Genomic DNA, 13977 nt, shown 5'->3' on the forward strand with positions numbered 1-13977 from the left:
CAGTATGTGCCTGGTGCCTACGGAGGTCATAAGAGGGATTCAGATCCTCTGGGACTGTAGTTAGAAGATAGTTGTGAGCTACCATGTGGGTGCTAGGAATTGAACCTGGGTCTTCTTAACCTCTCTCCAGCCAGGCTAACTCTCCAGCCCATTAGTGTGGGCTTCTTTTTTTTTCTTTTTCTATTTTTTTTTTTTTTTTTTGGTTTTCCGAGACAGGGTTTCTCTGTGTAGCTTTGGAACCTATCCTGGCACTTGCTCTGGAGACCAGGCTGGCCTTGAACTCAGAGATGAGCCTACCTCTACCTCCCGAGTGCTGGGATTAAAGGCGTATGCCATCAACACCTGGCTAGTGTGGACTTCTTAAAGATCAGTGGTTTATTGACTCATGGTGACTATATGTAGGATTTTGGCATTTTTTTCTAAAGATTTATTTATTATGTATTGTGCCAGCATGTATGCCTGCAGGCCAGAAGAGGGCACCAAATCTCATTTCAAGTGGTTGTGAGCCATCATATGGTTGCCAGGAATTGAACTCAGGACCTCTGGAAGAGCAGTCAGTGCTCTTAACCTCTGAGCCATCTCTCCAGCCCCGGATTTTGGCATCTTTTGGAATCTTTGCTACTTAATGGGTTTTTAGGGGACACCCCTTCCTCTATCTCTGCTCCCTTTTCTATAATTGAAATCATAGGGTGGCTCTAGAAGTGCCTTGGATAGGAATATAATCTTTAGAAAAGGATTTTCAAAAATTTGTATGCATGTGTGTGTACATGTGGGTGCAGTACCAATGGAGACCAGAAGAGGGCATCAGAGCTCCCTTAAGGTAGAGTAAAACTGTCAGCTGCCAGACATGGGTGCTGGGAACTGAACTCTGATCCTCTTTGGGAGCAGCAAGCTGAGGAAAGCAAGGCCATAAGCAATGATTTACTATGTTAGAATTCCTGTTCCTCAGTTGGTTTAAGTCTTCAAACAGACTCCTGTGTTAGTAGTTCCTTAACCTTTTTCTTGCTAATTTTCTCCATCCTTCAATCTGGCCTCAGTCCCACTTCCCATCTGTGCCTCTGGGAGGGTTCTGTGGGTGTCCAAGGCCATGCTGGAGCTCATTAAATGACACATATCACTCTGCCTAAAAAAAAAGTAAATAAACAAATAGGTGAAATAAATTAGTTTTATTAACCATCACATATAAAGTACTTCAACACATAAACAATGTCTTCTATTTGATATTGTCTTCAAAGCCTGGTGATTTTGTTTTGCTTCCTTTGTCTCAGATGAGATAGGCAGGTGCTTTACTACTACACAATGCTCCAGACCTGAGGGGTTCTAGGCACGTGCCCTCCTATAGAATCATGGCCCCAGCTCCTCACTGGCCCTAACCTTTCCCAATGTACTTGATTTTTCTTTATGTGTTTAGTCTGTGCCTTTGAGTGCAAGTGTCCAGAGGACAGAGGAATTGGATGCCCCTGGAGCTGAAGTCTCTATATAATTGTGAGGCATCCAATGTGGATGCTGGGAACTGAACTCTTGTAGTCTCAAAGAGCAGTCCAACTTTTAAATCACAGGGCCATTGTCCAGGCCCACCCAGTGTGCTTTTAATTCTCAATCTGGAGTCATTTCAGCTCAGGCATTTTTATTTCATAAAATGGTTAGGAGGTAGATCCGTACATCCAGGTCCCTCACATACTTAAACACTGTCTAATTAATGAACCCAGCTATTTTAAAACTGAAGTGGAATTAAAAGCTCCGCTATGCTGGCTACCACCATCCTGGGAAGTGGAGGCACAGGAAAACAATTTGCCTCAGTGTCCCCACATAGAACAAGATCCAGGCAGTGGTGCTAAGAGCAAACCCTGTATCCCCTCAGATCTAGCCAGAGACTGGGGGTAGGAGGCAGTGCAATGAAGAGTCAGGAGCTCTACCGATGTGGACCCTGGAGATGCACTGGCTTAGGACAGTCACAGTCAAGTCCTTGGAGAACAGACTGGGTAGAACCCACCCCAACCTCCCGACCACAGCCAGAGGCCACACAACCTGCAGAATGCTGCTAGGTATGTAATTCAGAGTTTAGCTTTCCCAAAAGTGTCAAGAAATCATGGTTAAGGGCAAAACTGACTTGGGCAGCTGGTCCCATGTCATCCCTGACACTCAGTGATCATCAGGATCAATCTAGTGCTGGTGTCCGTCACACCAGGGTACTCAAGACATACTCTTTCCCCACAATGTCATGGGCAGCTGGTGGTAGAAGTGGTCAAGCTATGCAGGTGACACAAGACCGATGGTGGCTGCACCCTGCGCCCATCCCCACTGTTCCTCAAAGAGCCCAAGAAGGATGCCTGCTACCATGGCACTTCAGCACGTGGGAAGTTTCTATTTCAATACCAGAAGTTCCGAGATGGCTCCCATTCCATGATGCTCTTCTTGGAGTTAAACCTGTACCTTCACTTGGGAGGCAAGAGGCAGGCGGATCTCTGTGATTTCGAGGCCAGACTGGTTTATAAAGTAATTTCCTGGATACCTGGAGCTACATAGTGAGACCGTCTCAAAGAAAAACCCTGAACCCAGGCATGAGGAGTCATGGCATGGTTAAGCTGGTTGCTTTAGTCAACTGTGGAGAGATTACTGCAGGCCAAGTGCACACCCCTCCCCTCTCCACAGCAGCTTTTAGCTCTGGCCCAAGGTTAGGAAAGGGCACTACACTGACTTGTGTTCTTGGGCACCATGAGTGGACTGTGCCCCACAAGCATCTCATTACTGAAGCCATGTAGGGAAGAATGTAGAGCCATCAGCAGTTCTTTTCTGTTACAGGACAGAATTTCCCAGAACACCAAGTCCTGGAATGGTTTAGCACAGGCCACGGCTAATAAGGTTTAGACAGATCCTCAGCTCCTGAGCTCAGCAGCTTGCTATGGTAACCTAACACACCTCCAAGTGATGAACATTTATTTATTTTGTTAAATAATTTGTGCATTGTGTGTGTGTGTGTGTGATGCTGGTAGTGAATCTCCAATGTCCCTCCCCAGTAAGTGTCCACCTTGTTTCTCGAGGTGGTATGTCAGTCTCTCTCTGGTGGTATGAACTCCGCAATTAGGCTAGGCTGCTGGTCACAAAGGCCCAGGGATTCTCCTGTCTCCACCTCCCAAGTGTTGGGATTACAAGTGTGCAACAACCCCCAATCTGGCTTTTTTAAAACACGGATTCTTGGGAAAAACTAGGTCCTCATGATGTAAGCCATCTCCCTGCCCTAACTTTAACAGTCAATGGGAGACTTTTCCATAAAGACTCCATGTAACAGCAGAATCAGGAAAGTGCCGGAGGCCACATCACCAAGGTTAAAACCCAACAGAAAGGAGTTGGTGCGAGGTCCAGACAGGAGCCACGCTGTCACTTCACGGTTCGCCTGAAAAAGACGAGAAAGAAGCGATGGGTGACCACACAGGTCAGAACTGCTTAGAAGGGGTCTGTCATGAAAAAGGGCCGAAGACATTCTAGAAACAGCTACTGTGGCCAGGCCTGGCCTTTCTTACGGAAGCACACCACATCACACGTTTGAGAGACACAGCTGAAGTCTCACATGCTATTTAGACTAGTACCTGAGTTGCTGGGCCAGCCAACTGATTCCTGACGGCTTCTGCTCAGGAGCTCTGGATGCTGAAGGTCTACAGAGAAAGTCAGATTTGTGTTTATTATATATATAATAATATATAATATATATATATATATATATTATATATAATCTCACCCACATCAAGAAAGCCCACCTCGTCTATGCAGGCAGACAGTAGGGCTCCAGCCTGGATCATACACAAACAGCTTGTGAAAGTCAAGTGTAACTACAAGTAACGTAGCTGTCCTCTGACCTCCATATGCCTGCTGTAGCATGTGTAACCTCTTACCCCCAACAAAAGATGAAAAACTAAAGGTTTTTGGGGCTGGCAGACAGCTCAGTGGAGAGTGCATGCTACACAAGCCTGGGGACTTGTTTAATTCCCAGCACAATGTAAAAGCCAGATGCTAGCATGCATCCCGCAATCCCAGGGATCATACAGTGGTATGGGCGGTAGAGGCAGGGACTTCCAGGTGAGCTCTCAGGTCAGCCAGGCTGGCACACGCCACAGCAAACAAGAGGCCTGGGTCAAACAAGGTGGAAATCAAGGACCAACATCCATGCACACTCCAGTGTGTATATGGTGGGCAGGCGGGGTTGTACACACACACACACACACACACACACACACACACACACACACACACACACACACAGAGTAAGTTACGTTTCATTTTGGTTCAGGAGTGAATGCAGACAGAAGTTTATAAAAGTAGCAATAAGGGATGTCCTGTGCCCCTTCCCACAAAAGATGTGCCAATGTCCTAACCCAACCCCTAGCACTCAGGAGGGACCTCATAGAGACAAGTCTTCACTGAGATGACCAAACTGAGCATCAGTCACCCTGGTCATCAGTCAAGACAGCAGGCCACACAACCAACAGTGTCCTAACAGAACAGAGGCAGGATGTAGAAAGGCCCTTGGGAAAACCACACCAAGACCAAGGCAGAGATGGGAACAATGTGCTACAAAGCCAGGCTCATCAGGGAGTACTGGGCAAACCAGAAATTGGGAGCGGAGGGGCCTCTTAGAAGAAGCCAGCCAGTTGTCTTGGCCCATGAAAGAATAAATTCCTGATGTTGAAGCCCCCAGTGTATGGCAGCTGCAGGACTAACTTCACAGGACACCAACTCTGACTGTGATCTATGCTTCTCTCTGCATGGCAGGCTGCACACCAGATCAGCAGCACTAGGAGCCCATGCTCACCTCTCTTTGCTGGCCGAGCTGCTCCCAGCTTGGCAGTTGTGGTCCAGAGGATGCCGGTGCTGAATGCAGAAGTTGCCATGGCATTGTGCACAAGCCAGCTGCAGCATCTCCTTCTTCCTGCATCCCTCTTTTGAGCATCGATGTGTGAAAACCTGTAAGAACAGTCATTTCTGTGAGCAGCATGTCACCAGGCCAGCTGGAACGGACCCTGGCAGTTGGGCCTGATGGCCCAGGCTTGTGACTCTAAGTACTCGGAGAGTCTGATTTAGGAGAGAACTGACTCCACATATGTGCAACGGCCCTCAACACACACACACACACACACACACACACACACACACACACACACACACACACACACACGAAGCTTATGGTTGTGGCTTACCAGCAGATTCATTCCCCAACACTGCCCATTAAAAACAAAAACAAAAACCAAAACCTGAGGCTAGGGAGATGGCTCAGTGGGTAAGAGCACTTGTAAGGGGATAAAGATCGAAGATCAGATCACCGGCACCCATGTAAAAAGCTGGGCACAGCTACACATATGCCTGCAACCAGAGCCTATGATGGACAGGGACGGGGGTGGGGAGATGTCATCACTGCAGCTTGCAGGCTGTCAGCCTAGTTGCAGGTTCAACAAACTGTCAGAAAGGAATAAGGCAGGGAATGAGAGAGCAGGCCAGGAGGCATCTGGCCTTCGCACGTTCATGCAAGGGCAATGCATACACATATATATACATGTGCATACACAAACCAAAATAAAAAAAATTATTGCTTTTTCTCTTATTTCTTTCTTTAAAAAAAAAAAAAAAAAAAAGACAGGGTCTCACTACGTAGCCTTGGCTGGCCAGGAGCTCGCTATGTACCATGCTGGCTTTTACTCAGTGTTCCCCCGCCTCTGCCTCCCAATTGCTGGAATTAAAAGCACACACTACATCTGGCTTTTTAAAAGTTGCTTTAAAAGGTAAAATAAAAAGCTAACAAGCCCTGGGCACTCAGAATGAGGATGCCAAGGTTCTGTTTAGACAGCTTGTGCCAGGTGAGAGGCAAACACTGACTATGGAGTCAGCAAAGCTGGGGCATCTGGGGGAGGCAACAGGAAATTTCCTGGAGGACTAGGCAGAAAGAAAAATGGCAGGGAGGGAGGCAAAGTGAGAGGGGGACAGCAGTACCATGAGGGCAACCGGCTCAGGGGTTCTGGGACAGTGGTTTCTAAGGATTTAACTCAGGTTGTGAGGCCTGCATGACCAGGCAGAAAGCTTTATCCATGGAGCTGCTCCCCAGCCCGTGTGTGCACGCATGTGTGTATAGAAAGCTCCTCTAGAAGCTACAGTTGAAATGTGTGTGTGCTTACTCCAGAAAATGGTCAGGCAGGCCGAGGCCGAGCATCCAAGAAAACAAGCAGGAGAAAAACACAGGAAGAGCTCCCATGGAGGAGTGGCTGGGATATGTGAGGGTTCCTGGGCCTGCAGCTCAGGCCCTAGGAATGTGTGGCCTGCAGAAGGCTGCTAAGGAAGGGATCTGCAAATGTTAAGGTTCTTCCCCTAGTGAAATAAACAAAATGGCAACAAAGAGGTTTCCCTAAAAGGAACAAGTCTAGAAAAGCAAACAATCAAAAGAGCGAAGCATGATGGTGCAGGCCTGTAATCCCAGCCTTCAGAGAGCTGAGGCAGGAGGGTCAGGAGTAAGCTAGACTAGGTCTCAAAAACAAGAAGGAAGGGAGGGAGGGGAGGTGAAGCTGAGGCATAGGAGGAGGAAGAAAGGGAGGGAAGGGCTGTAGCCAGATTTGAGAAGCTAAAATCACTAGCAGGTGAGAGAAGACCCAGCTGTTAGCTGGAAGAGCCTCAGAGCAAGCCTCTGAGGAAACAAAGCACAATGGGCAGAAACGGCCACTGGGAGGCTGGGCGCAACAGGACCACATCCTAAAGAGGCCACAGGCCCACCTTTAATAGAGGCACACCTGAAGACCTAGTCAGATAGAGGCTGCTAGCAGAATGGAGGCAGCTAGTGCTCAGCTCAGAGGCCAACAGACCTCACTTGTGCTGCCGTCTGGGTGGCAGGGGACATACCTTCTCTGAGAAGTTCCATTATTCTCCAAGAAAGACCAAAGACAGGCACACTCCCCCCCCCCCCCCCCCCCCCCCCCGCAGGAAAGGACCAAGAATGTGACACATTTCTTCTGACTCCAGAGGGAGTATGGAAAAGGAGAGTTAACAGAAGGTTCTAGAAAGCCTTGTCCTCCTTCATATCAGAAGAGACACTTGGGGATTCATGAAGACAAGGACCTAAACTGTGAGGCTTGGGAACTGTTTCCATGCAGCAAACTCACCATTCACAATGCAGTGGCTTCCCACTGACTGTCAGCACTCCACACTTTGCTTGCCCAACGTCTGGGGCTGGATCCCCAACACTGTATAACAGGCATGGTAGTGCTTGAATGTAATACTGGTACTCAGGAGAGGGAGCCAGGGGGGATTAGGAGCTCAAGGTCATCCTTGACTATACAGCAATACTAGCCTAGCCTGGGCAATGTAAGATGCTGTTTCAAAAGAAAGAAACTTGATCCCCCCCCCCCCCCAAAAGCAGCAGCAACAGTACTATATTGTTTTAGCCCTAACCAAACTCTCACCTTCTTTTTGTTCCTCCCAGGGTGAAAGGTGCAATCTCTGTCCATGTGCTCTCCAACCACCACATCTGGGATCTCGCCTCTTTTCATAGGGATGGGGACATTACAGAGGGGACACACGGGAACCTGCACATCCTGAAATAATGAACACACAATGACACCAAGACTTACATTCAAATGTCACAGATAGGCAGCAGGCAGACACAGACACAGACAGACACACAGACACACACAGGCACACAGGCACACAGGCACACAGACACACAGACACACAGACACACACACACAGAGAGAGAGAGAGAGGGGGGGGTAAAATGCATTTACAGTGGGGAACACTGGTGAGGACAAGAAACTATAGGCTGGCAGGATGGTATCTTATAGCATAATAGTAAACCACCCAAAGTTGTCTAGTGGGATTTAAATGCAAAAAGGCCACCATCAGCTTTGGAGGGCCCTCAAGAGAGGAAGCTGGTGAGATGGGGGTGGAGGCGAGGCATGACATGGCTGTGGGAGGGGACCCACTTGACCCCTCAGAGGCAAGGTGACAGGTGGAAACACTGGCAGGAAGGGTCCCAGCAGTCACTCTGTGTAGCCTCTCTGATCCTCAGTGGCTTTACAAGCAGGGAGATAGCCTCAGCAAGGGACAGGCTATACCCCACTGTCGACTGCCAGCCACTGAGGGGGCTCTGGAGGGAGTGAAGGCAAAACTCTGAACCAGGACCACTGAGCACTGAGGGAGGGGGTCCATGCCAGAGAGGATGGAGCAGCTGATCAGATGCAAACAGGGATCATAGGCTTGTGTGGCCTGCTGTCTGCAGGAGGGCTGCCTCAGTTGACTGATGTGCCCACCAAGAAACAGATTCCTATGTGATCACTGGATAGACATTTCCCAAGATGGATACAAGGAAAGGTCCAGATGACACACAAACAGGGTGCCTCCTAGTCATCAGTGCCTGGTTAGCAGAAATGTGAGTCACCTACCCCACCCACCTCAATGACTTGGCTGGACTATGGCCAGCCCTGGTTAAAGCATGTGACAAAGTCACCCACTGTCCATATGCCACCAGGGGAAGTGGCAGAGTTCACTGACATAACTATGAGTCACCTTTGTAACAGAGTGAACCCCTGGTCTTGAAGAGCCTGGGGTTCTAACAGGCACCTCCCAGTGTCTGCTGGGAAATGTGGGATCGCCTAAAAACTCCTGCTACAACCACCCGAAGGAATAAGAAACTTTGACACCTGCTGTTCCTTGTTGCAGGGGAATCCACAAATCAAGTGTGTGAAGGTGAAGTGCCAACTATGAAGGTTTGAATGTGCGACACACATACTGAAGGTGCCATCTGAGGGCTGGGAGACAGTCTAGTTGGCAAAGATACCCAAGCAAGCACCATGACCTGAGTTCCACCTCCAGTTTGGTAGAATATGCTGGTAATCCTAACACTGCAGAGGTGGAGACAGGAGGATCCCTGGGATTGCTAGTTAGCCAGCCTAAACTGGTGAACTATAGGCAGTAGTGACTATCTCAGAAAACAAGGTGAATGGGTTGTCCTCTACTCACCCCTCACACACAGCACAATTTGGCTGAGTGGGTGCAGACTTCCCTATGGGCCTTGGGGGTCACAGCCTACAGCCACAGTCCTGACTTCCACACAAACACATTATCTGGAGATAGCACACCAGCATGGATTACAGGTTGCAGAGGCAATCATGGGCTCTTCTGACTTCCTGACTGTCCCAGAAGACTGCTACTGTGACTGTCTGCACCTACCAGGGACAGCTCGGAGCACAAACACTCCAGTAGCTATGTGAATCAGTCCTCCCGCACAATCTTGTAGCACATAGATACACTAAATATTGGTCATCGCCCTCCACGGCTGTTTATTCCCTTACATGCCCAGTCTAAAAGGGGCTGGGGAGATGGCTCAAAGACGCCAGCACCCATCTAAGAGTGAGGTGCTTTTTGCTGTTTATATGTTTGTTTTGAGATGGGGTTTTCTTTTGTGTAGCCTTGACTGTCCTGGAATTCACCCTGTAAACTGGGCTGGCCTTGAACTCACAGATCCACCTGCCTCTGCCTGCCACTATGCGGGGCTGGCAGCATGCACTTGCAATTCCAATGCTGGGAAGGCAAAGACAGGAAGACCTTGGGGCTTGCTGGCCAGCCACTCTGGCTACTTGGTAAGCTCCCAGATTCAATAAGAGAATTTGTTTCAAATTGTTTCAAAAAAGGTAGAAAGCAGCTGGGTGTGGTGGTGCACGCTTTTAATCCCAGCATTTAGGAGGCAGAGATGGACAGATCTCTGAGTTTGAAGCCAGCCTGATTGACAGCAAATTCCAAGCTATCAGAGCTATGAAGTGGGACCCTGTCTCAAACAACTAATAAAAATAAAAGTAAAATTAACATAAGTAGCTGCAGTGGCTGGTATCCACTGGCCCGATGTGATGTACACTATATTGCTGAACTGTCACCTGAGTTCACAGAGAAGCTGGCTCTGGAAGCCATGCTGCAACCTATCCCCACCCCATTTCAAACCCAATCGTGTTTGTCTCAAAATGTCCTCCAAGACTTCTTGACTGGGGATGGGTCAGTCCCCCTGTGACAGGCAGAAGAGAACAGCAATGCAGACCAAGATAAAGAACAGCAGTGCAGACCAAGTAAAAGCACCATGTCATGGAGAATAACAGCTAGAAGGGACCACTGCCTGCCCTGTGATAGGGAAGTACCTGGAGCGGGAACAGAACACAGCAATTGGGAATCCCCCAACCTCCCCAGTCTGTTTCTGCTGGATGTTCTGGTGCCCAATTGGACAATGTTTCACTATTCATCTGTCCATCTCCCCTTCCTGCAGCTCTCTCTCGATACTGACTCTTTTACCTTGGCTGGCTACACACTTAATAAACCCACTCATTCAACACTCAAAGGATGCTTGTCAGAGACCATTCTCTGACCTGCAGGCAGCAACTGGACAGAACGGTTCTGGCCTAGACCCCAGGATGATGAGTTTTAGTTACCTTCTTGAATGCAAAGGGACACTTATGACTGGCATAGGAAAAATGGTCTTTACAGAAATCTTGTTTACATGCGTCACATGTTACTGGCAGAAAATCTAAAAAACAAAAATCAAGACAAAACAGTAAATCCTCTGAAAGATTGGGGAGACTGGGTTTTTTGTTTTGTTTTTTGTTTTTTTTTGGTTTTTCGAGACAGGGTTTCTCTTTGGAACCTATCCTGGCACTTGCTCTGGAGACCAGGCTGGCCTCGAACTCACAGAGATCTGCCTGCCTCTGCCTCCCAAGTGCTGGGATTAAAGGCATGCGCCACCAACGCCCGGCCCTCTGAAAGATTGGAACCAAAGAATTACATACCATCCAAAGCAGGAATGTATCTACATTAGACTCCTCATTCCTTTAAAGAAATATACACATCCTGGAAGTGTCACATGTGAGAGAAAACAACTTTAGGGAGAGGAAATTTAAAAAAAAAAAAAATTGACATGGGTCTTATTTAGCCCATGCTGGACCAGAACTCACTATGTAGCCTAGGAGGATCTTGAATGTCTGTTCTTCCTGCCTGCCACTCTCCAGTGCTGGGATTACAGGCATGAGCCACCACACTAGTTTCACGTGGTGCTGGGATGGAATCCAGAGCTTCATACACACTGGGCAAAGAGTTCTACCAACTGAGCCACAATCCCAGTCTCAAAGCTAGAAATGTAAGACCAAGAGACACCAAAGGACCCACAAAGCTATCTTTTCAACACAGATTCCATCTCTTGTGGTATACTTGTATCTGCATAGCCCTGGTGGCTATTGCCTGACCTTAGGTGGATATTAAACTGCAGTGTTTAACAGACCCTGTGCCCTGCACCAGAGTCCTCTTGCTGAGAAGCCAAAGACCAGGACTTTAGTTAGTTAACGATATAATAGCCAGATGTCCCTCACAAAACCACCAATGAAGCCGGGCGTTGGTGGCACACATCTTTAATCCCAGCACTCAGGAGGCAGAGGCAGACAGATCTCTGTGAGTTCAAGGTCAGCCTGGTCTCCAGAGCGAGTGCCAGGATAGGCTCCAAAGCTACACAGAGAAACTCTGTCTCGAAAACCAAAAACCAAAAACAAAAAACAAAAACAAAACAAAACAAAAAACCCAAAACAAAAACCCATCAATGAAATACCATTTCTTAGAAGGAGCCCTTGAAAGTTCTTACCCAGCTGCTTGCAAGTCGGTTCTGAGCAGTGCTTCCCCAAGTCAGGAAACTCCATTATGAACACAGTGTGATAAGTATTAATCACCTGTGGGAATTTGAAATGAAGAGAATGAGGCCCTGATCTACATAGCAAGTTCCAGGCCAGTCACAGAGATATAGTGAGACCCAGGCTCAAAAAGAAAAAATCCAGGGCTAGTGGTTAGTGATCGGAATCTTAGTGTTGAGGAGTCGGAGACAGGATTCACTGACAGATTATCTTATTTCAAAGAAAACAGTGTATGGCTTCTAAGGAATGACACCTGAGGTTCTTAGCTTAATAAGAGAATGCTTGCCTAGCATGGGGGAATGGGGAGTTCTGGGTTCAATCCCCAGCTCTGGCAAAAACAAATGTGGTGAGAATGAGAAGGGTTTTCCATATTCAATTCATAGCTGCCACTGGAAATCGCAGTCTCTTTGGATTTCAAGTTGCAGTTTCATCTCCTCAGTACACTTGTTGACATCAACAAGATTCTATTCCCAGGTGCTAAATGACATTAGTTGACTACACTCCCTAGTGTGGTCTGTCCCTTGTGTCTTCTTCCCTTATGCATTGAGTTTTACTTTGTGCTTACTACTTAATGATATCAGGCCAGAGCTGATTAGGGAAGGAGGCTCGAGCCATTAATTACCCACAAGAAATAGACAACTAAAAAGGCTGGCATCCTGGAGACCAGGCTTAAGTCCAAGTCTCTATGTTCTGTCATCCATGAAATGGTTCATAACTCTTGCACTTTCCAGAGTTCAAGTCCCCCAGAGATCTTTTCACATCTTCCTATCACTTAATTTGTCCACTGGGAACTTCTAATCTATTCCTTGTCTAGAACTCTTAGGTTTCAGTAAACATCTATTTGCCTTACAAAGACTAAGCGGCAGCACCACTTTCTCAACATCCTTCCTACCACCTGCAGCCCCCATTCACCTCCCGCCCTCGGCTCTTCCCTTCCAAGTGGATTTAATTGCTAACTCATTCCCGCTGGCTAGAAAACCTTTTGGCTTCATGCTCAACAGAACCCACATTATGAAATGTTTTTATTCAAAGATACCAGCGTCTGATGCTATTACCAAATGACCATCCATTGTTTCTTTTCTTTCGTTTTTATTATAGGGGAGGGCAGTCTTTCTTATGTAGCCCCGACTGTCCCGTAACTCATTTTGTAGACCACGCTGACCATCAACTCGGAGATCCGCCTGCTTTTGCCTCCAGGAGTGCTAGGATTAAAGGTGTGAACCACTGTGCCCAGTTCGTAGGCTGTTTCTTGAGAAAGGGTCTTCATTATTTATCTCAGAATAGCCCGGCTCTTGCGATCTAATGGCTCAACCTCCCCAGAGCTGAGACTACAGGCCTGCATCACCACGCCCAGCCCACAACACTGGTTCAGGACAGTTGACCTGGGGATGTAAAATGTCATTGCGCTAAGACAGTAACTCCTTGCTGCTCAGGCCAGAGGAAAACACAACGCGAAGACGCCGGCCCCAGGTTTACTAGCTCCTGTGACCCTCTCCTCAGCAGCACCTGTGACTCCAGTTCGGCGCGGCCTACAACGACACACCTGTACCTGGCTCTCGTGGGTAGCCGGAAGCCGGCGGTGGAGACAGACAAGCGTTGTCCTCCTTCTTGGTCAGCCCGGCGACACCGCAGTAAGAACTGTGGCACCAATCCCCGCGTGGCACCCGACTTCTCGCAAGGCCGGAAAGCGTAGCATTGCAGCAGCTGCACCCAGGGCCATTTATCCTCATTCAACAGATACAGAGTCATGCATCCTGGGCGTTCCCGGCGCGCTCCGATGACGCCATGCAAATGTCAACCAATCCCGTAACAGCTAGGCTAGGCTCGCCGGCGCGCCCAAAACGTCACCGAAGGTGAGCCAATCCCTTCGCGCTGTGAGGCCCCAGAAGGCCGCATCGTGATTTTTGTCACTCGCCGTGAGACCAATCTGGTGGGTCCACGGCTCGGTCCCACCTTGTTCTCCGCCTCTCTTCTGGAACAGTCGCGCAACATCTCTGTCCTGGGCTGAGTCATGGTGAAGCAGCTCAGGGTGAGGTGACCCGCCAGTACCAGGGAGGCTGAGACAGGACTGGGCCGGGGGTCAGAGTCCTGCGGCCGGGTAATCCCCGTCGGTAGGCATCCTGAGGGTTGGAGCTGCCGTATGCACAGAGTTGGTGGCCCATTTGTGAAGCTGTAGGGATCCCAGGACTGGGGGAGACAAAACACCTGTGCCAGGTCTTGGACGTGAGATCCAGTTTAGAGATGGAGTACATGATGGTACCCAAAATGCCAGGTGCGGCGTGGTTGGAGC

General features: G+C 48.6%; 1 protein-coding gene across 2 annotated transcripts; it reads right to left on the reverse strand.

Annotated features, from left to right (window-relative positions):
* Positions 1 to 1153: 1153 nt before the first annotated feature.
* Positions 1154 to 13432, reverse strand: Zfand2a (zinc finger AN1-type containing 2A). Of its 2 annotated transcripts, none has more exons than XM_027413481.2 (7): positions 13237 to 13432; positions 11642 to 11726; positions 10446 to 10540; positions 7437 to 7568; positions 4808 to 4959; positions 3588 to 3653; positions 1154 to 3394 (listed from the first exon to the last, which is right to left on the reverse strand). In XM_027413481.2, exons 2-7 carry the CDS (start codon positions 11694 to 11696, stop codon positions 3379 to 3381), a joined length of 516 nt encoding a protein of 171 aa, XP_027269282.1. In that variant the 5' UTR covers positions 11697 to 11726; positions 13237 to 13432; the 3' UTR covers positions 1154 to 3378. The 2 variants fall into 2 exon arrangements, with proteins under 2 accessions (XP_027269282.1, XP_027269283.1); XM_027413482.2 differs by having other exon boundaries at positions 13231 to 13432.
* Positions 13433 to 13977: the final 545 nt, after the last annotated feature.

Source organism: Cricetulus griseus, chromosome 4, assembly GCF_003668045.3.
Source record: "Cricetulus griseus strain 17A/GY chromosome 4, alternate assembly CriGri-PICRH-1.0, whole genome shotgun sequence".
Classification (NCBI taxonomy): domain Eukaryota; kingdom Metazoa; phylum Chordata; class Mammalia; order Rodentia; family Cricetidae; genus Cricetulus; species Cricetulus griseus.

Coding starts and splice junctions, on each gene's coding strand:
- Zfand2a (XM_027413481.2), bottom strand. CDS start 11,696: ATGGAGTTTCCTGACTTGGGGAAGCACTGCTCAGAACCGACTTGCAAG. Junction 4,960..7,436: donor CTGGGAGGAACAAAAAGAAG/GTGAGAGTTTGG, acceptor CTGTTCTTACAG/GTTTTCACACATCGATGCTC. Junction 3,654..4,807: donor AGCTCGGCCAGCAAAGAGAG/GTGAGCATGGGC, acceptor CTTTCTCTGTAG/ACCTTCAGCATCCAGAGCTC.